This window comes from Chelonus insularis, unplaced genomic scaffold (genome assembly GCF_013357705.1).
Source record: "Chelonus insularis isolate UGA/USDA-ARS -01 unplaced genomic scaffold, ASM1335770v1 contig_88_pilon, whole genome shotgun sequence".
Lineage (NCBI taxonomy): Eukaryota > Metazoa > Arthropoda > Insecta > Hymenoptera > Braconidae > Chelonus > Chelonus insularis.
This window is the reverse complement of record NW_023276776.1, coordinates 325,388-348,799: the sequence shown is the minus strand read 5'-3', so window position 1 is coordinate 348,799 and position 23,412 is coordinate 325,388. Positions and strand designations below refer to the sequence as shown.

The 23,412-nt window shown below is 27.3% G+C and overlaps 3 protein-coding genes across 3 annotated transcripts in view; 1 reads left to right on the top strand and 2 right to left on the bottom strand.

The window, feature by feature from the left end:
• LOC118071669 (protein bric-a-brac 1-like) overlaps window positions 1-13,572 on the bottom strand; it is a 164,086-nt gene extending 150,514 nt beyond the window's left edge. Inside the window, exons 1-2 of the mRNA XM_035090962.1 lie at window positions 13,430-13,572; window positions 13,002-13,038 (exon numbers count right to left, since the gene is read on the bottom strand). The gene's annotated coding sequence lies outside the window, so the exon portion shown is untranslated. The remainder of the gene's footprint in view (window positions 1-13,001; window positions 13,039-13,429) is intronic.
• A 3,423-nt stretch (window positions 13,573-16,995) lies between these two features.
• LOC118072148 (phosphoenolpyruvate carboxykinase [GTP]-like) lies at window positions 16,996-21,004 on the top strand. The gene is made up of 6 exons (XM_035091790.1): window positions 16,996-17,679; window positions 17,945-18,202; window positions 18,807-18,991; window positions 19,119-19,513; window positions 19,735-20,349; window positions 20,449-21,004. Exons 1-6 carry the CDS (start codon window positions 17,411-17,413, stop codon window positions 20,908-20,910), a joined length of 2,184 nt encoding a protein of 727 aa, XP_034947681.1. The 5' UTR covers window positions 16,996-17,410; the 3' UTR covers window positions 20,911-21,004.
• A 448-nt stretch (window positions 21,005-21,452) lies between these two features.
• Window positions 21,453-23,311, bottom strand: LOC118071644 (uncharacterized). Its single transcript, XM_035090890.1, has 4 exons — window positions 23,074-23,311; window positions 22,241-22,981; window positions 21,935-22,152; window positions 21,453-21,815 (listed from the first exon to the last, which is right to left on the bottom strand). Exons 2-4 carry the CDS (start codon window positions 22,973-22,975, stop codon window positions 21,743-21,745), a joined length of 1,026 nt encoding a protein of 341 aa, XP_034946781.1. The 5' UTR covers window positions 22,976-22,981; window positions 23,074-23,311; the 3' UTR covers window positions 21,453-21,742.
• Window positions 23,312-23,412: the final 101 nt, after the last annotated feature.

The following is a 23,412-nucleotide window of genomic DNA, read 5'->3' as shown; positions in this document are numbered from 1 at the left end:
GAATCTATTTCTCTCATTTTCCATTTAAATGGTTTTAGAGGAATCAAAAAGTATAAATGAAATATTTGCACATATTATCTTTTTTTATAATAGACTCTATTAAATACCGTTTGAATAAATAATTTACTTGTAAAAAATGTCATGGACATCATCAGACAAATCCTGCTTAATAAACAATGTAATTTGATTTAAACGGGAACAATATTTTATGTCAAATAGCCTTCACTTCATTCAAATAATATTTTGCTGAATAACATGAACATAATTGGAGAGATATACTATCAATAATTAATCATTTGGGATAAATAAAGGCAGCGATTCAATGATATTTTAATTATAAATAGAAAGTAACAATTATATTCAGAGTAATGATAAATTATTTATTTACTGTGATTAAATTTATTTTGAATTATATTAAGTGTGTATGAATTATATAAAGTCACTTAGTTCTATTGATTTTTCAAAAAAATTATTCTGAACATAATTATTAGTTTAAATGTTTTTATTAATAATTTGTTTTTACTTAGCTTTTGCAATTTATAATGCACAGTATATCTTTACACTTTTAGTTTATATTTGTCTAAAAATTTAATTACACATAATCATGTAACAATGTTGGACTGTTCTAAGATTTTACAAGTATCTCTTGGTACTTTTAATTTTTTTGAGTTGTTTGATAAGTTCTATGTTAATAATTGAATATTGTAATTTTGAAATGAATATTTCTCTTTCCATGAAAGTAACTTAAGATTTTACGAAAAATACTTTTATAATTTTTATTCCATTTTGAAAGATAAAATAATGAAGTAATTTTTTTCAGTGTTAATTTAAATCCAGCTGGCAAATAAAGAGTGTAATAAGTAATTAGAAATGAAGAGATTGAAAGACAAAAAAAGAATATAGAGAGTAGAGAAAAATAAGACAAGCACGATAACACGGTTAGAGACCTTAAATGCAACAAGTGTATGTCCTGACGAATAAAACGGATAAAACGCCAGAAGGATGACTACAGTATGCTGAACGACGAGACAAAAGCGAGGTCGAAACTAAATCTGCGATACAATAGAAAATTTAGGACAAAACTCTGTGAAAAATTTCCGTTTGGTAACATTCTAAAAAATTCTATTGTTTGAAATAAATAAAAAATATTCTGTAATATAATATCAACTAATTAATTGGTAGCAATATTAATTTTTTTTTTTTTACTTCTAACTTCAAAAAATTATTTGCAAGTGTAACTATAAAGCGGACATGTAAATTAAATTTCTAAAAAAATTCCAATCAATAAATAATTGTGAAACATTGTTTCATATACAATGAAGTATAAAAAGTTTTTTTTGTAAAAAAAATAGAAGTCATAAATGAAATGGGATGTTTTTCAGTAGAATAAAATGCGAACATTTTGATTTGTATTCTACTACAATATTTTTTTATAAATCAACTTAAATAAAAATATATTTGAAGCTTTTATAACTTTAAAAATTTTCGTTAGATATAGTCAAATTTACGTTTGTATTCTCAAACTTATATGCATGCTTATTCATATTTTTAGATATTTGCAATGTTAAATGTGTGTGTGACTAAGAATTTAGCCACATTCATTTTGTGTGGCTTATGGGAGTCAGTTACGTTTTGTACGTAAGCATGTCTAGTAAATTAAGTCATTCTATTTATTGTCAAATATAAAAACAAAACAGTCTTGTTGCAGCAAACATCATCTTGTAATTAAAATTCTTAATCTATCCATGGATATTTTATTTTCATTTTATTACTAATATCTTAAAACACAGCAGATATTTAAAAGTAACTCTGAATAGTTGAGTTAACTCTGTCTAATTCAATACGCCAGACTAAAATCATTGTTAACATAAAATAATTTTATTTCTGTGATAAATTAAAAAAATTGAGTTAAAAAATCATATCAAAGAATTTATTCTTAAAATAATTTAATGACTTAACGAAGACTGATTGGTGGAGATTTAATATTTAATGAAATATTTTTTCATCATCAGACTAAAAATAAGTAATTATTCATCATTTTTAGTCTAAGCTGAAATCAATAAAATAAATTCATTAAAAAGTATCCACATAAACTCACCACTGCTTATTTAATCTTCATATTTTTCTAAATAATGCAAAAACTAATGAAAAACATTAATAACCTGAATATTTAACGCAACAACTAACATCTGGGCACTTAAATATGGTGCAAGTAATTTTCTATACGCACCATATGTATATCTGTATACACATAATGGCGTTAGAAAAAAAAATCGGGATATATATATTTAAAAATAAAGGTTCCGATATCATTAATAATAATTATGCAATTACATATTGGTACGTGGTGTATCGGATGTAGTTTAGCGCTATGTTATTATCCTGCTCGACGTTCGAACCGGAGCAACCTTCTACCCATCTATAGATATATGTTATTACTTATAATATTTCATCTGCGGAATTGGAGGTTGCATTTTGTTTATGCCATGGGAAAGACTTGAAGAAGAGGGAAGATACGTTTTTTTAAAACAGTTTTTTCTTTCGTCATTTCGTTTTTTAATTTATTATTATAACAAGAAATCAAAAAATTCTAAATGATAACCCTGTTTATCCGATTTTTATCATTATTCTTCCTTTTATGATCACGTCGATTAATAATTGATCGCAAAATGATGGCCAACAACCATATGCAATCTTATAGTAAATAAAATTGTCAGCTATGCTCATGGATCAATATAATTCTTCTAACATCTATAAATTATTTAAAATATTCTTAACAATATCGTTAATTTTTGTTGTGCACCGAAAAACAAATTTATTATGAACAAGTAATATTTTTTTTAATCAACCAGGTGCCGGAAATTATTATTAAATAAATAAATTCAATAAAATATTTTATTGCAAATATTTAAGAGTTTTTTAATTAATCAAATTAACATTTTTTTGTAGAATAAAATTTTTTTTTCTTAGTGTATTCATAAGAAAAAAATCATTTTCGTGATAATGCAAAAATTTTTAATTTATTTAATGGAAAATAATCATATTAAAGTAAAGATGAAGAAGACTAGATTTACAAGTTCATTCTTTTAGATTCAAATGATTAAAAGCACATTAAAAACATTTACAGATGGTATTCTGCCATTTACGACTCGAGTATTATTGCCGCATATCACGACTGGCATACTATACGACTGGTATATATCAATGTTTGAATATACGACTACTGAAAAAAAATTATATAAATATGACAGCATGATAAATAATAATCCTTTATATCTTAATTATCTCCATTACAAGCCTCGCACGAGCAATAATTTTAATTCCTCCAAGCGCTATTAAATTTGAATAAATTTTATTAATGAATTCTAGTAGTTTTAATAATAATGATTAAATAAAATAAATAAGATAAGTGAATTAAATGTTATTACACCACGAACAAATATTTAAAATAATCCAATTCATTACAAAAGAGATAATTAATTGTCATTATTCTTTATTATGATAAAAATTAATTACTTTTTATTTCCAAAAATTTTATTTTAAATTGACTAAATATAATTAATAAGTTATAATAAAATGATAAAATTATTTTAATTAGTTTTTTCTTTTTTTAGGCTAAATATTAAAATATTTAAAGTGCTTCGTTACTATCACTATTAGATTTAACCAATTTTTTGTGCAATGTATTTTGCTTACTTGACTGTTAGCCAAATTCATTGCAGATCTCTGAGCGATTGGCTTTGCCAAGGTAAAAAATCGAATTATAGGAGGCTATACAATGGACAGAGTTTGTACAATGACGTATTTCAATTGTTGTCGACAATATTTCCTACATGCACAGTACTCAAATACTTTTACTAGTATAAAGTGAAACTATTTTATGTATTCAGTTAAAAAAAGAGGAACAAAAAATCATTCATTCATTTATTATTACCAAAAAAAATAAAAAATAAAAAAAGAAACTCCAACTTTTATAATGATATCGAAAATCTTCTAAGCCGTGTGAATGTATTATAATAATTGTATGTATAATAAGAAAGATGTAAAGTTTAAAGTTATTTTTAATCTTAGAAATTTTTTCCACATTTAAATGATAATCCTCTTAGTCTTTTATAAGTTGTAAATGTATAAAATGAAGCAAAATTGAGCCAATGAATTCATAAAACATTTTTATACCTAAAATTGTAATAAAAATTTGCATTATTTCCTTCTTTCATAGTTCACTCGTAGCCACAACTGAAAATCGTCGAGTTAGTCACGAATACCTAATCAATAATTATTACTGCGATACTCTCTATTTTTGTGTTCTCCTTTCCCCGCTTGTCTTTTCTCTTTTCTGCGAGCCATATTTGCATATTTATAAGGGAATGTAACCGCAGACTTGGTTTTTGTCGCTTCTCTCTTTCTCTCTCGTTTCGTATTTTTTAAACGATAAAAAGCAAGACGAGAAGTAAAGGGATTGAAAAAAAAAAAAAAATCAAAATTGAAGAGAAGGTGGATAAGAGTGAGATAGAATAAAACTGCGGGGTAATATGGCACAAGAATTCGTGGCAGACATGCGAACTCGAGCTCTCATAACGTATCATCATTCGGAATCGCCACTATAAGAAACAATTTATTATCCACGAGAAAGCTCGCGGATCGATCATCAGGTCGATTGAGGCTTGAGAAATGCTACTGTTTACCATCAATTTTATTTTTTATTTTATGCGGTTCCCGCGTTTCTCAAGAAGCCAACGTTAACTTTATGATTTCTAAACAATTCGGTTACCTCCCTCACATGTACTGCACGTGTTTATTTTTTTCTTTGTTGTTATTCAACTTTCAGCAAACCATAACTTTAGTTAAATTATTTTTAATGGTTGCATAAATTAAATTTTTCAATATTTCACAGCTGGTTATTTTTTTTAATAATGTATCATACTTATTTGAATGATCTATAATCGATAACGTGAATAATTTTATGTACCAAATTATTTAGTCTTTGATGTTGAGGAGAATCGAGCAGGTGGCAGTAGAAATAATTTAGAGACAGATTTAAATAAACATGAGTGGATATAGAAAAAGCGATATAGAATTATTACATGAGGTATATTAAACTGTTTACAAAAAATTATAAGCAAAAGGTACTACATAAAACAAAATAACATCTCTGACTCTAAAGATTATTGCCTGAGTTTGAAACGTTTATAAATAATTTAAATGATTTTTAGGTAATTTTTTAGACCATTCAAATAATTAATTAATACAACAAAATTTCTAATTAATAAGAGTTCTAATTCAATAAAAATGGCAAAAAAATAACAAGTGATGTTAAAAGACCAATTATTGTATCAAAATCATAAAAATAAACAGACAAAAAAAATGATACCAGAAAGAAAACCAACATTAAATTTTATCTTTAAAATATTAATGTCATAAGATGAATTCATAACATTCAAAGGCTATAGGAAACACAGAGAAAGACATCCCAGGAACGTAAGAACGTACAAATTGCAAATAAACTACCGTACAAAAGTGCCAGTCACGATTTGCTCGTTACTATCAAGAAGAAAAGAAGAGTGGATAAAAGAGAAGAGCAAGAACAGAAAAGAGTTCTCTAGCAATTGACGTAATCGTCAATAATCTACAAAATCCTCAGGGTTAGTTAAATGTAGTAGCTTGTAAGAACGAATGTTACATGAATTAGCATAATATAACGATATGGGAACGATAGGAGAGTCCGTAATAATTTATCTCTCTTTTGATATTCCAAAATCAAATTAATCTTATGGGAAGATGCAAATAATTATTAAATAGAGACATTTCTTTGTACAGAAAGGAAGTTACAGTTGGATAGTGAGGCTTTAAATAAAATTACCTGTCGTCACACGTAAATCATTTAATTATGACAGTTCACAGTAAATTCTAAAACGATCATTATTTAGCCATAAATTCAACCATAATAACTAACTTCTCATAAATCATGAAATTATAACAAGTTTGTCGTAAATTATAAAAATATAAATGTTTTTTTTTGCACTTATGAGGTTGTAAAGATTGAGTGATAGTTTAATAATAAAAAAATACATCAATTTGAAATAAAAAAAGAATATATAAATACTTTTGAATGAAAATTAATTTAAAAAATAAAATTCGTCTAGTGATATAAGAGATATTACTACTGAGTAAGAATTTCAATTAAATAATAATATTTTTAATTTTAAAGCAGCTGCGTCGCGACGGCAGAAAATTAAGATTAAATTATGCAGCAAGGATATTATTTTTAATATATTGATAGTGTGAGGTTTATAAAAATTTTTAAATATTTAAGAAAGAAGATAAAGAATTTTAAATTGACATTTATCTATTTCACATCTTATAAATTTATTTTTACTAAATTCATTATATTTTAATTTTTTTTTTTTTTTTTAAATAAAATAAAGACTTTGTATATAAGTAAATAAATAATAAAATGTCTTTAGTTATGAAGCTTCGTTAGTTTTTATTTCATGTCTCATTCGAATAATATTATCATTTTTTTACTACCAAGTAGTCTAGTACTATTTCGATTACATAAAAATAATAAGAGACTGTCGTTATTACTTTTACCCTGGTTATTACAATTATCCCACTTCACTCCAGTTATCATTTAACTGATATACACAGTAAGAGAATCTCTTTAGCCAACGTTTAAAACACCCAAAGGCACAAAAAGTGATCCAAGTAGTAGAAGTCAACTATCAGACTAACTCGTCATTTCTCACATCAATGAAATGATTGTAAAAATAATTAGTGATGGGTAATTTTAGTTAGAAGTGTATTGAAAAAAAAAAAAAATGAAACTTTTTAACCCGATATGCCACTTGACAGAATTAAAGGAGATAATAAAACATAAATACAATAAATACTCATGCAATATACTAGTGTTATTATTTAGTGAATGAACAAACAAGTTTCATAAACAGTCACGACAATAATACAAGAGGGTCAATGAAATGATAAAATCAAGAATAAAGTGCGTGAGTAAGTATGAAAGAGACGACAATAATTGGCTACCACGTGGCAAGATAGTTGGCACGTAATTGATTAGAGAGTTGTATCTTTGTACAAGTAAAAAAGTAACCCATACGAAAATGGAAAAGGATGAAAATTCACGGGATGAGGGGACTCACAAAAGTCATAGCACCCAATTCATATGATCGGAAATGAAATTTTGATTGACAAGAGCGCTTCGTCACAGTAGAGATAAATCTAACCTGCAATTTACAATCGACAGCAATTATCTATTGAAAAATCTCACAAAGGAAATCAAATACAGGGCAATGTTTAATTTTAAAAATCGTCAAAGATATTTCAAATATTTATTAATACTAATACTTTGGAGTAATCAGTGTAATTAAAAATGGTATGTTTTGTTTGAAATAGAATTATATTAATAGAAAGATTCTTTTTTCAATCTAGATGTACATCATTGACCCATAAATTGAACTAAAGTTTTTTTTTAAAATTATTTTTGATTTACTTTTATTGACAATTAAATTGAAAAATAAATATATATGTATTTAGTTAACAAAAAATTCTTTCTATTACCATAAATCTAAATTGTCTTCAGAAAATATTTACGTTTTATATTCAAATATGTAAAGAATTTAAATTTCCTTTTTTATGCACAAAAAAAAAAAAATATTTCTTGTACGTAAAAGAAATTTGAATAAAAGATATATTCAGCAATGATAAAGAATAAATGATTATTTTAATGTAAAAATGCCATATTCTTTTAGTTTAAGTACATATCGTTCGCAGCAGGAGATATTTGAATACCTCCCGGTGAGCCACAAAACAGCCTTCATGAACTAAAGTGTTTTTATTTAGTTAGGGAAATAATTGCAATATCTATCGTCAATTTAATAATCTCAAACTCTCTTGTCAGGCAAGCTTAAACAATTATTGACAAGGAGTCGTCACGCCCCCTAAAATTAGAGCAACGAAAGAGATACTTGAATTAACAAATTAACAGTAATTGCACATCTGTTGAAAAAATATACAATTACGTATCTACAACTTGGACAATTATTTATTTTTAAAGTAAATAAAAATAATTATAATTCATTATTTAAAAAAGGTTTCTCATATACATCTTTTCCCAGATAAAATACTTTGAAACTAAAACAGAATCAATGTTACTAAACAAAGAGGAAATATAGGCCAAAGTAAAAAACGAATTACTTGGAAAGATTCTCTTGTAACTAGAATTAATTATGCATGAGATACCCTTTACATGGGCATGAGTTAATAACTGATTTTCCTTTTTTTTAAGAGCTAAAAACATTGAAATTCATGTTAAAAAAGAAATAGGTCGAAAAAAGGATACGGAGGATCCAAGAATTCAATGACTCGAGTAGCCACAAATTAAGCTCCTTTGATGTGATGACAGTTTATGCACGCTTTTTTGTCATAGTCGAAATGAGTAACAAAACATGATGGAATAATTTGGGATCTTTTTTTATGCTAACCTGTCATGCCAATATAAAACCATCTCATGAAATTAATTTACTCATTAATTCCGCAAGAAAGAAAAATATTATTCATAATGATTTTTAAAATGGATAAATAAATTATTAAAAATATAAATTTTTATTTTTAACAACTATAAAAATTAAAAGATTGGCAAATGAAAATGATCTACATCTGGTAATAATTTGATCTTATAAAAGAATATGAGATTTTATAGGTTCCAAAAGTCGTCCAAGTGGTCGACCTTTAGAGAGTTAACTATAATCTAATAATCAGAAGTCAATTTTATTGCATTGATTTGGCGAAACCAATTACAATTGATTTTTTAATATAGTTATTTCATTTTAATCATGTAATGATTTTTGTCACTACTTTCTTTATTATTAACCTCACTTAATAATAATATTTATAGTGTGTTTTAAATAAAAACACTACGATTTGCAATGAGGTGAATTATTAATTAAATAAAATGTAACAAAAAAGTATATAAAAGATGAGATAGTGTGAACTAAGGTTCTTATGAATCGAAAGTCATCATATTATAATCATTGATTCATGCATGATATAGTGTTCAGGAATATTAATGATTTAGTTAAATTTTCCATCTGGTTGCCTCAATTAGCACATATCTATTATCCCGCTAAAAAGTTTAATCGCTTGTAAACCGCCAACTGTAGGGTTCCAAACCCTTGCAAATCATTATTTAAGCATGAGAACAAAAGTGTTGACCCAGAAACTCATCCAACAAAATGCACCGTTCGTAATTTAGAACAGTATCATGAAACAGATGAAAAGTAGATGCAATAAACATTAATAATTTTGCTATGTATACTTAATCTAATAAATATATGCATTAAATATATTATGAGGTGTAATTTTAGTCGAATATCAGGAAAACAAATGAATGAAAATATATTGAAATTATTTTTTACCATTGCTGTTGAAAAGATTAATAATCTCAAGTCAAAATATAGGTACTTGTTAAATATTTTCAAGTCCTGATTTTTAGGTATTCAAAATTACTTAATTATTATTTATAAAAGATCAAAAAATTTCATCAGCAGTTTTAAGTATTAAAACAGACTTCAAAAGTGGTAAAAATAATTTAAAAGAACTCCAACAAGTATCTATATTTCAATTCGGGATGTTTTTAATACAGCTGAAAGCTAGATAATGAAAGATAAAAAAAAATTGTAAACAAAATCACAATTATTTAAATACTGAAATAAAGTGATAGTGGAAAAATAGAGTATAGTGTTGAAAAAAAATTTTTTTAAATGTAATTATATGAAAAGTTAAATTTTCCCATGGCTGAACTGTACAATAATATAATTTACAATACAGATAAAACGATAAAAAAGTAGAACCCGTGAATAAATAGTTGATATATCCATAAATTGTTCACTGATTAACGTATAAATATTAATATAACAGCACTGATTGCATCAGTTCATATCCAAATATGCGAATTCCCGATCTACATTCAACCAATAACACTGTTGTGAATAATATACCTTGATATCAGGGTATATTTCTAAATACATGATGACATGTCAACTATTGAAAAACATGATGAGCGAAAAAAACTACAGAGAGAATGGAGCCTTGATATTGCATAGAGGATTAAACGGTACAATTTGATATTAGTTGAATGGGACTGAGCCAACTACACTCTACAGACATTAAATATACACGCTGATTTGTCATTTGTGAATTGTCACCGCTAATTGCTTTCATTTTATTGATTTAACATTATAAAAATGTCATATAATTAACAATTCACTTTACAAACACACTATTTATTAATTAATATTTCATTTACTTCATTTATTTCAAATTTTATATCAATAAAAAACTTATCATTACTTGAACATCAAATAGTTTAATGATAATTAAATTTTTACAAATCAAAATTAATAATTATTTTTCTAATTAAAAATGACAAACATCTTAAATAACATCATTGTTCTTTAAAATACTTCTAGAGAATGAATTTTATAATTTCTTTAATAAAAAAGTGTGTGTGTGTTAAAGTGATGCTAAAAATAACAGTTTTTATTACTAGAAGTAAAAGTTCTTGTATAATGCACATGCGAATACATTTGTGAGTTTAAAAATGAAAAAAGTTATATATACTGAGAGAATATTACAAGCTATATTTCGATCATTGTATTTATTATGAAATTCTCAGTATTTTCATTGTCTTTATCAACATCTTATTTTAAGTATCGATTAATGCGGATGTTTTTGCTTTTGTATTGTAATTATAATGTGAGAGAATTCAATCGGTTGTTGAATCATTTACTAAGTTATTTTCATCAAGTTATAACGCATACATTAAAAGAACTTGAATGTCTTATCGAAGGCAATATTTATGCAAGCCTCAGGCACTCGTATTTTATAAACTGTTCCCGTAATACGATTATTTTTTAATAATCATAACTATATGTACACCTGATTTAAAATTCCATTCATTGTCTTTAATTTATTGATTATTTCATTTAATTATATTCATTGATTCAGTTGCAAAAATATTATTATTTACTCATAAATTGTGTAATTCACTTTATTCATTTGTTTTCAATAAATAAATAAATAAGAGCAAATAATTAATAACAGTAAATTCAAATGGAACAGTAATAATTGAAAATCAAGTTTATTCTAAAAATAATAAAAGTTTTTTTCTCTGATGTCAAATCATATTGAAATCACTCTAAAATATTAATTGTGCCTCGTGGTAACAAGTATAGCAGACACGGTGAGTGAAATATTAAATAGATCATATATAAAATATTTTAGCCAATAGGAAAGAATGTTGAAAGAGACAAGAGAGAATACATATATACTGAGAGGGTATAAAAGGAATCGGAACATTGCTAACGGTAGGATGGAACAAGAGAGTGCAAATCGATTGTGCTAACATTAACGTTGAGAAACAAAAAAAACAGTAATTTACTTAGTAAAACATAAAGCTGCGATGGACGGCCAAGGAAGGCAAACACATTAAACATTTAGAGGACATAATAACCCGCAGCATACGTAAAACCACCGGCGCCCTTTTCACTGATGTCGATGAATAATGTACATAAGCTAAAGTATATGACGCGCCTACCATCTTTTTTATATACTCTTCTTGCCTTTAATCATAAAACTATTTTAATTTATGCTTTTATCTTACAAGTTCAAAACTACATTTTAAAATGTGGAAAGTGAGGTACTGTTATGAAGCATCTTTATAAATATATTAAAACTTTGTTTTTTTTTTTCAAACCTAGTAAATATAACACATATTTATCAAGCAATAAATTCTAAATAAAGTTCAATGGTTTCCTAGACTAAATTACATAATCAATATGGCAAAATGTTTAACAACACATTAAAGAATATTTTTTTACAGAGCAAATTTTATAGCTAAAGTTGTGGTTTTGTTTACAATTTTTTTTTAATGGTATAATTGTTTAGTTAGAAAATTTGCACTTTTCTAATAAAAAATATTGATGATATTAATAACATGAATAATGTATTCAATGTTGAAAAATAATTAGATAAAATATTTAATAGTTTTGAAGTAATAAATTATAATAAAAAATGCAATATTACACCTCATAATTCTCTATAACAAAACTGTATATTACATTAGATATTTACTGCGACAAAAAAATTTTCACAGATCCATATTTAATCGACCCAAAGTCGAAATTTACAACTCCGACAAATTGGCTATGAAAGCACGGAAATTAAGGCTAGTAAAACACTCGTTTGAAACATTAGTATACCATCATGCCAGTATTACACACTCCCTCTCTCTAAATTTTGTAGTTTCAATATAACACGAAATATTTGAAACTGGATAAAAAATCTTTCCAAATATTTTACAAAGTCTGCCAAGAAGTTGTGTAATACAATGAAATTTGAAGTTTACTAAATTGGATTTATACTTTCAATTTATAATTCTAATTCATTATCCAAGTTTTTCCAGTCAACGATTGCTGAAATGAATTTTTTCAATTTATTGTAAAAGATCAATTATTTAGTTCTCTATTTTCTCCTACACTTTCTCATTTTATATTACGTTGGGATATTACTTATAAAAGATTTATATCTTGAATAAATTACCACTTCAGACATCTTGGAAATGAAACAATTAAATTAAACACCACAAACATCTTACACGACTATTTTCATTTCCATCTTCTATTAATACTATTATATTATTCAGTTAAAAATGATAAGATATAAAAAATATACCAACTAATAAACATTATCAATGTTCGATATCTTATTGACATATTAACTCATTCATGTAATATGTTGTAAGCATATTGACAGCTAAATATTTGTTTATTCCAAATAGATTGATAACTTACTTGTTTTTATCAGCAAAAATTAATCTTTTGCCACTGTATTTATCATAATATTCACAATTGTTTAGAATGTCAGTTCTAGTTCAATATAAATATAATATAAAATTTGGTGGATAAATATTAATATTCGTAATTACTCACCACAATAATAAAAAATCAATTATGTATGTCCAAACATCTGCAAAAACAATAAAATTATTAATTACTAATATTCACATGAACAAATGAATAATAAATTCATAACTATATACATATATACATGCACAATGCAACCACTTGTGGATTGTCGGTTAGAGCACGTTGTTCAACGCAAAAAAAAACAAAACAAAAACGCTGCGCAATTTAATACCTACCTGCAGCGAAAATATTCGTTTCGCTCATTTTGACATAAACATCTTGTAAATGATAAGTTAATTTTAATGACAAATCCTAATTGTTGTTTGCTTCTTAATTGTTATAAACGATGGTTTTATAACTAAGAAAATATGTATAAACGCCATCAGAAGTTTGGTTACCTCAAACAATCGAATAACACCGATGATTGTATGGATATACATCATTGAACTCACCGAATTTTCCTTATAATTGCTTTATCCATGGAATAATACCAGTAATTATTTAATTATCACAAAAATAACTACACAATTACACCTGAAAATTAGATAACTATTACCAAACTTTGTAAGAATAATACACTCTGTGCAATGGTTTCATCCAAGCCACCAGCGCCACACGGTAAGTAAACGCATCAACTTTAGAAGATCAACTAGTACACTAGTTTATCGATTAATAATACAAATTAGTTATCGACAAACGATAAGCACATTCACAATGAATATTGAACAGTAACGCCATCTGATGGATATATTTTGACAAAGTAAATTATTAAAGAAATGAAGTCCAAGTTTTGAAAGTAAACTGATTTCTAATTTAAATGTCATGAAATTTACCAGTAAACTAATGTCTTTTATTTAAACTATTTAGTATTTTACATTGATTCAATTATTATAATTTTTATTGACAAATCAAAAAAATAGACATCTTAATAAATATGATAATCAATCAGAAATAAAATTTACAATTCGACAAATGACGCAATATTTGATTATTTACTGAGGATGATGAGATGTGGGATGTGGTAGTTGATGACTTGACAAACAAGATGAGAAATAGAAAAACATTTACACAATGGGATTATTACAAGATGACAGAGGTATATGAATAGAATATTATTTTTGTAATAAAATAATAATCAATGTTGTACATTTTTATCTACTGTATTATTTAATGTTTCTATTAGATCACATCAGAGTATGCCTATGTAATTGCTCTAATTCTAATGAGAATGGTTGTATTTAATTAATTACCAACATTCTCTCTATGATTATCTAAACATTGATGTATATTTAGTCATTCGAGCGAGAATTTGAAGCTTTTCATTTAAAATCCTGGTTGGACATTTAAATAATCTTACTTTCATTATCAATGAACACGAATTAAATGTACATATCAATGACAGTAAAAGTTTATCAAACTCAGTGGCTATAAAGTAACGTCATTGGGGGCTCGACTGGTCTTCAGAATATGTGATATCTGCTGGTTCGTTTGCATGCATAGAATTATACATATATGTATATCAAATCTTAAGACTTACAGCACTCTAATTTATTTTTAAAAAAAGAGCAATATAGGTTTTATTGAAAGTTAATTAATATTTGCTCTTGAAAGCTTGCACATAAATTTCATAAATACACTTGTTTATTGATTCTGATAATATTTTGTAATTTTCTTACACTTTTGACATATGTCAACAGAAAAATAAGACAAACATCTATAATTTACATAATTATGAAATGCTATAATCATTTAATTACTGTAATTTTTCCATATTATTATCATATTATTTCTTAATAAATCTTGAGGCATTCAACTTGACTTAATTAAGAACTAATTACAATATTCAAAATAAATTTAATTCGACTGTCAATATGAGTTCACTCTAATCACGAATATTACATTTTTAGAATTTGATTGTTTATTTGATGCCAAAAAAGTTATATATATGAAACATGATCAAGCAATCAAGTATGACCACAAATTTTCCATCATACTTTCAAACTTGATCAAGAAGTAGTATTTATGAAAAACTGGAATGAACTGGTTCACTTGCAACGTTATTTAGTAATGATATTTATGTTAAAATGTTATTATGATTAATTCAGTTAAGAAATGATTATATAGGAAAACTTTGTTGAGAATTCACTTTTTTAATGTATACATATTACAAAACTTTTTCCTTGTCTGAATGAAACCTACTTTATAGAGAGGAAATTACCTTAACAATAAAATTGTATTTCAAGAGAAATCTTTTGAAAGAAAAAAATGTTATTCGACTTTATTCAATGAACAAGAAATTATGATCAAAAACTATTATATTTGATTTTTTACGTTTCTAATAATTTCGTTAGATTCTTTTATTAAAGCCAAGGGCACATATTCCCCTTTTGAATCAGAAAACTTGATAAAATGGTTGAATATATCTAAAAAATTTTTATTGATTTTATAAAACCACCTTTGTTACAGCTGTAAACAGATAAAATGATTCACGTGTTTACGTAAAATCATTGAAAGCAAAGTCGAATTAAACGTAATTTATTTTTGTTTCGAAATAGCTGTTATATTGATAATTGTATTGCCATACGTCAAACAAGACGTAAATAAAACATTGACGTTTGATATTGGTGTAATGTTTGAAGAATATACTCTTAAGAATTTTTGTAGACGTTTCAAATTATTAACTAATCTTACTACTATAGTTTCTTTTTATTTGAATAACATTTATACATTGTAAGGAAAAATTTTGTCAGTTGATGATCTGCAAGTATTGAGAAGAATAAAAAAAAAGCAAAATTATTGTTATTCCAAGAAGATAAAGTGATAATAATTTGAAATATAATACGTAATCAAATCATCGAGAACAGTATCATTTTTTTATCTTATAAAACTTGCAATTATCAAGTTTAGACTGTAAACGTCGATTGGACTCTAGACCCGGTGTGAATATCATCTCGTTGAACTTATTGTAAAGAGTTCATCGATATTAGTATTTTACATGACCCCCCAGTCACTTAGACATATGTCAGACGTATTTTGATATAAAAATCTTTTTTTATGTTTATCTAATTTTTTTTTTTTCAATTAATTACTCTTTTAATCATCAATAACCAACCATGATGATGCAAAAGTTCAAATATTTGCACCCAAAAAAAATTTTAATTACGTTTGTTATCAAACTTCTGTTTGGAAAGATGAGGAAAAAATTCCGGTGTATTATCTTGATAATAGCTGTTCAAAAATTATTACATTATCTTAAAATTAATTTGTTGCAATAATTATTCAAAAATTTTATTATTCATGACATTATTTACTTCAAATGATTTTGAGATTGCTTACTTTATGTAATATTATTATTTATCATTAATTTAGCAATAATAGTTGAGTAATTACCACTTAAAAATATAAACATTTTTCTAATCTATGATTTCAGTTTGAAACATCTCGCAACAAGGGTTGGATATTGCGTGTGATATAACATACAGATCCGTTATGACGGAATCCTAAATATTATCTATATGATACGTATGACGATCAAAGTCTTGTGATAATTAATTTATTTTTTGTCGTCAAATTGTTTACATAATAATCGACGAGCCCACAAAAAAACAATTCAACAAGATAAAAAAAAATCCTTTTTTAATATTTACTTTAGAACTTCTGAAAGTCAATGGAATTATTTGATGGTCTACAATAAATAATGATTAAATTCAAATAAATGTATGATTATCACCAATTTTATGTCAAACTTATCAGCTGCATAGCCTCTAATCACATAATTAATAAATAGTTTGAGATTGGAGTATTTATGATTTGATAGAAAATAAAATTCAAGCTAGAACTGAGACATTTAATTAATCTATGGAGGCAAAAGAAGGAGAGAGATTTAAGACAAGTTATCAAATGTAAGTGGATATAATGTCGACAAGTGCGGTGTGGTTCAGCGGGTTTGCAAAAATAGAAGATCACGAGGGGGCCAGTGGCTTTCGTATAAAACCAGCTGTGGTCTTACAGTTGATACTTATTTAGTACATCGCACTTGAATTTGTAGAGATAATATGAAAGGTGTGCAGTTTGAAATTTATCAAGATCAAGACAACAATTAATACAGTTATTCAGTAGACTTAAACCTAGAAGAAAGGAAATTCAAGAAATTGATTAGAAAAACATTGGACTATTAAAGTGAATTTGTGAAATAAAGTTGCTCTGTTTCATAAACAATTTTTCCAAGTGCAATAATAAACAAGATCCTGAAAACATTTAGCGCCTGAATCATTGATCAACATCCCCACTAGATTATTTCTAAAAGGGAAACACAACAACCAATCAGCTTTTTACATTTCCGGAAAATATTAAATCATAAAGGAAACCCCTCGACCCTTGGACTGTGATCTCTTTCATCAGCGAGTATATAATAAAACAGATTGATTGGCAAAATGACAATACTCGGGTGGAACGTTGCCAGGCGATCAGTGATCGATAAAGAAATACGATCTTTATTAAACTTGAATCAAATAACACGACATTATAATACAGTTAATCAACAATCATTGACATGTTCAAATGTTCTTTGTATCACTGACGCTGTTCTCTATAAATCAGTTGTTAAACCGCGAAATTTTAGCAGTTTAACTAGTAAACTTATTAATAATAAATACAATAAATTACATAAGATGCCATACTACATAGACAAATTTTATTCACAGTAAGTTTTATTATTTAGTTACAATTTAGTTGAGACTAGTGTGATGTATTTTAATTATTTATTGCATGTACTCTAGATATAAACGTAACATAAATTCGATATGCTTCTGTTATATAGTGTAGATTATATGATCTAGTTTAACTTTCTCTTCATTGAATAATTGAGAACATAGAGCCGGTTTTGTAACACACTTATTGCTCATTGTTGATCATGGTTTCCATATATGAATTTTCTAATAATTGTTATTTGATTCTTTTCATTCCAGAGGTCCAATAGCGGCTGAAACACCAAAAATAAAAAGTCATTTTGGAGATGTCCATAATACTATTGCTGGAACTCCAGTTATCTCTAATTCATCTGTACCACTTGCACCAAAGGTCTTGAATTACATAGAGGAATGTGTGAGACTTTGTGAACCGGATTCAGTATATATTTGCGATGGAAGTGTAGAAGAAAATGAGACAATGTTGAAAGCTTTGCAGAAAAATGGAATAATATTACCTTTACCGAAATATCAAAACTGGTAAATATCATTCATTGTTTTGATAACAATCAGATACATTGAAAAAGGTTCATCATTTATTGATTGACTATTCATAAATATTATTGAGAATAAGATCGAAAAATAATTTATTCAGTGATCAGAGAATTTTATTTTAAATATGAATTTTAAATCGTATTTAAAATGACATTTGAAAGGTAGTCTGTTATTTGAATTCTATTAGGACAATAGGGCCCAGACAGAATTTCGTTGAAAATATTTTTGCAGGGATACATTGACCTGGGACCCAGGGAAATTACCTGCAATTACATACTAAAGCTTAACCTAACTAATTATACCATTGAAAATATCATGTCTGACTAGAAGATATTCAAAATTCAACCAGTCCTTTGTCCTTTATTTTGTATTTATGCTTCATAGCTTTATAAACACCTTAAAAGTTATAAAAAAATTTCCTAGTCTTGTTTTACGGTACATTTATTTGAATAAAGATATATACTTTTCTGGACAAGATCTTTAGGTCATTTATCATATTCTCAATGAACACAAGCACAATTTATAAAAGTATTCTACTAAACTTTTTAATTTAAGTGTTAACAATAATTTTATTTTAATGATTTATTAGCTGGTTGGCAAGAACAAATCCTGCAGACGTAGCTCGAGTAGAAAGCCGTACTTTCATTAGCACTGAAACCAAAGAAGAAACAATTCCAACTCCAAAAGAAGGAGTAAAAGGAACCTTAGGCAATTGGATTAGTCCTAATGATATGCAAGAGGCAATCCGTCAAAGATTTCCTGGCTGTATGAAAGGTAAAATAATTTTTCATATTTAATTGTTTCTCTTTGAATTCATTGTTTTTTATTTTAAATATTGAATATTGTTAGTAGTTATTTTAGTTGGTCTTTCGATGAATAATATTTATTTAAATATTTTCAGGTCGTACAATGTACGTGATTCCATTCAGTATGGGCCCCGTTGGGTCACCGCTCTCAAAAATCGGAATTGAAATCACAGACTCAGCTTACGTTGTCTGTTCTATGAGGATAATGACCCGAATGGGATCTCAAGTTTTAGATGTTCTAGGACACGAAGATTTTGTAAAATGTTTACATTCAGTTGGTGTACCTAGTAAAGATTCCAAAGTTTCAATCAAACCCACCTGGCTTTGTGACCCAGAAAGGACTATTATTCTTCATAAACCCGCTAAGAATGAAATAGTATCTTATGGGAGTGGCTACGGAGGTAATTCTTTGTTAGGGAAGAAATGCTTCGCTTTAAGAATTGGATCTACAATTGCTCGAAAAGAGGGGTGGCTCGCTGAACATATGTTGGTTAGTATTCGAAAAAAAAATTTTTTTTTCTTACCTCTTCAAGTCTTAAAAAAATATTTGAATTTGAATATTTTATTTTAAATCGATATTGATTTTATTTAAATAATGACAAAGCAACACTGAAATAACAGAATCCCGAAAAACAATATTTATTCAAAAAAACATTTTTAAATTGATTAAAAAATAATGGAAAAATTAATAAAAAATATATTTATTTTTAGATTTTGGGAATAACAAATCCTAAAGGAAAAAAATATTATATCGCAGCGGCTTTTCCAAGTGCTTGTGGTAAAACAAACTTAGCAATGATGCAGCCAACTTTAAAAGGCTATAAGATTGAATGTGTAGGCGATGATATTGCATGGATGAGATTTGACAAAAAAGGAAAATTACGAGCAATTAATCCAGAAAATGGATTTTTCGGAGTTGCTCCAGGCACTGCTACTTCAACTAATCCTAATGCTATGAAAACAATTTTTAAAAATACTATTTTTACGAATGTCGCCTTAACAAGTGATGGTGGAGTATTCTGGGAAGGAATGGAGAAAGAAATAAATCAGGATGTACAAATCACCGATTGGCATGGAAACCCTTGGTCAAAAGATTCTAAAATACCCGCAGCTCACCCTAATTCTAGATTTTGCACTCCAGCTGATCAATGTCCGATTATTGATCCAGCTTGGGAAGACCCTGAAGGAGTGCCAATCGATGCAATTTTATTTGGTGGACGTCGACCTGAAGGAATACCTCTTGTTTATCAAGCAAGAGATTGGCAACATGGAGTATTCATCGGAGCTTCTATGAGATCAGAAGCAACTGCAGCTGCAGAACACAAAGTAAGATTAAAATTCAGTTTAAAAGAAAAAACATTTATTTAAATTTATTAATTATAATTCAAAATGAAATGAATAATTTATGATTTTTTTGATTTACAGGCTAAGGTTATTATGAATGATCCATTTGCTATGCGACCATTCTTCGGCTACAATTTTGGTCACTACCTGCAGCACTGGCTTAGTATGAAAAACGCATCAAATGCTCAACTTCCGGCTATATTCCACGTCAACTGGTTTAGAAAAGACCAGAGTGGTAAATTTTTATGGCCAGGCTTCGGAGAAAACTCTCGAGTCCTCGATTGGATTTTACGTCGAGTGGAAAATGAAGATATTGCTGTTGATTCACCAATAGGTTTTATTCCAAAAGAAGGCTCTCTCAACTTAGATGGATTAAATAATAATATTGATTATAAACAACTGTTTAATTTGCCAAAACAATTCTGGGAGAACGAAGTGAAAGAATTAAAAGAATATTTTGATAACCAAGTGGGCAAGGATCTGCCTACAGCTATTACGACTGAGTTACAAACTCTTAAAAATAATATATCTAAACTTACTTGAATAATAATTTAATATTTAATACATAATATATTTTATAAACTTGATATAATTTAATATTTATAAACATTCCAATTAGGCTTGAAATTTAATATATTTTATCTATGTAAATAGATTTTTGTAAATAGATTTTTTAAGAATATTTTTTGTGAGTTATTTTGAATCCTAATTATTATACATAATGCATGAATTTAGAAAAATATTTACATAATTATAATGAAGTCATCGATGTTGTATTAATAATTCTACCATCACCAAAGATGTTATATCAACTGAATTGTTTCAGTGTTTAATGTCACAGTAATCTTCTCTTTAGTAATATAGAGTGAAAGCTTTGGAAATTTGATCCGTTTGTAAACCGATAGAACGGTTGAGTAAATCACAAAGAGAAGTAGAAATGACGGTACCATTCACACTGTAATTGAATATTTTAACAAAATATTACTTTTCATCTTATCTTTCCATTCGGATCATAAATCCTTTTTCTATTCTAGTTGTCAACAATGATTTGAAAGATTTTTTTTTTATATAATAAAAACAAAAAATATTAAGAGAATAAATCATGATTTATTTTTTGCCAGTCAATTCATTATTAGTGTTACAATAAAACAGTCAATATAAAATAATGGCTTGATATATCATAGCACAGTTTTTTTTAGATAGATTCATTATCCACAACTTTCAAACAGTCTGCACCATTGATAAGTATAAAAATTTTAGCAATTTATTTAATATTACAGTATAAAAAACCTTAAAACTGAATTCACATCTTTAACATAAGTCAAAAATACTGAGTATCGTTGTCATTCTAATGAAATTCTGCAAATCGACTTTTTCACCGTAGTATTTCTCTTATCATCTGAAGACAAATTTTGATATCTTCACAGTCATTAATCATACGTTCCATCCTGAAAAAATTAAAATATTATTATAATTCAATTACTTTAAATCTTGAAATGAATTAAAAATTTTCAATACTTGAATAAATAGAATCTTTAATACTAGATGAGTAAAACTATCAACTTACTTCTCTGCATAAACCTCCAGGGCTGAATGAGAAAAGTTTCCTTTAATCAAAGCTTGCTTGCAAAAATGAATAAGATGAGCAAAACATTTTTTGGAGGTACTGTCTTCATTCCATACCGGTAGATTTTTTGTAATAGCCCAAGCTGCAAACACGTATTCCATCAATGAAATCCAGTGCTGTGACTGCATCAATGTATTTCCTTGATCCTTTAATGCTTTCTATAGACAAACAAATAATAAAATATTAGAATTTCATATTACTGACTTTTTTACATCAATGAAAAATTAAAAAAATAATTATATTTACCAAATAAGCTTCTAGATGTGAACAGGCACGTAGATAAGGAGAAATAATATTAAAATTTTGAATACTATCTGATATATTTTGGTGAAGAGATCTTAGTTTCTCTTGAAGAGGATTTGTATCAGCAGGTGGAATAATTTTCATTACTTCTTCTCGTAATGAATTATTTAAAGACAAAATACCTTGCTCTTGTCTAGAAACTAGATCCATAATCACTTTAACAAGCTGCTCTTGGCTCAGCCCTTTCAATCCATTACCTAAACTATTCCCATGAAATTGATTTTCATGAAAAGGCAACATTCTATTTTTCTTTTCTGGAGTAGTTAACATTGATTCACTATAATCGTCAGATAATTCAAGTCTTTTTCTAAATGATCTATGTTCCCTCAACATAATGGATGAATGAAGTTCAGAGTCACCTTTGGTTGGTGTACGATCTTGTTGATTGTAACTGAGTAAACTATTCCGTTTAGAGTCACATTCTGGAGAATAAATAATTGTTTTACTTCTACGTCCACGTTTTCGAATGACTAATTCATCAGGACTTGATGTAGCTACACTAGAATTCCACGGACTACTCATTCTGTCTCTAACTTCATGATTATTATTTATATTATTTGGACTAACAAGAGGAGATCCTAAAGACACCATTGATAGCGACATGTCAGGTATAGGAGCTAACGCTTGACGGCTTCTGCGTCTCTGTCTTTGCCATAAATCTCCAGGACGAGTCGTCATCTTGTCCTATAATCAATGTAAACACACAAATTTAATATAATCACTTCAAGTTTATATCATCACCAAAGTTTTGTCAGTTAGAAAACAGCACTACAAACCAATTTTCAATCATGAACGAATCACTTTAATACCGAGTGTCTTTAGAACGGCTCCCAGATGCACTACTCTATTGTCAACTTCATAACGTAAAACATCAACACCTGACACAGCAATAGACTTTATTTGGCGGGAAAAATGTCAGAAATAACGGCTGGATGTTCAACAGATAATAGCGCTTTGGCGGAAAAAACTGTTCTGTTATTGCGTCGTTACTTCTCTATTCGTAGTGAAACGTTATTTTTCCAGTTGCTCCATCTGATTTCAAATTTACATAAAGGAACTAAAATACAAAAGCCGGTACTCCGTCGGTAAAAAAGATATCTTTTTATTCTATCGGG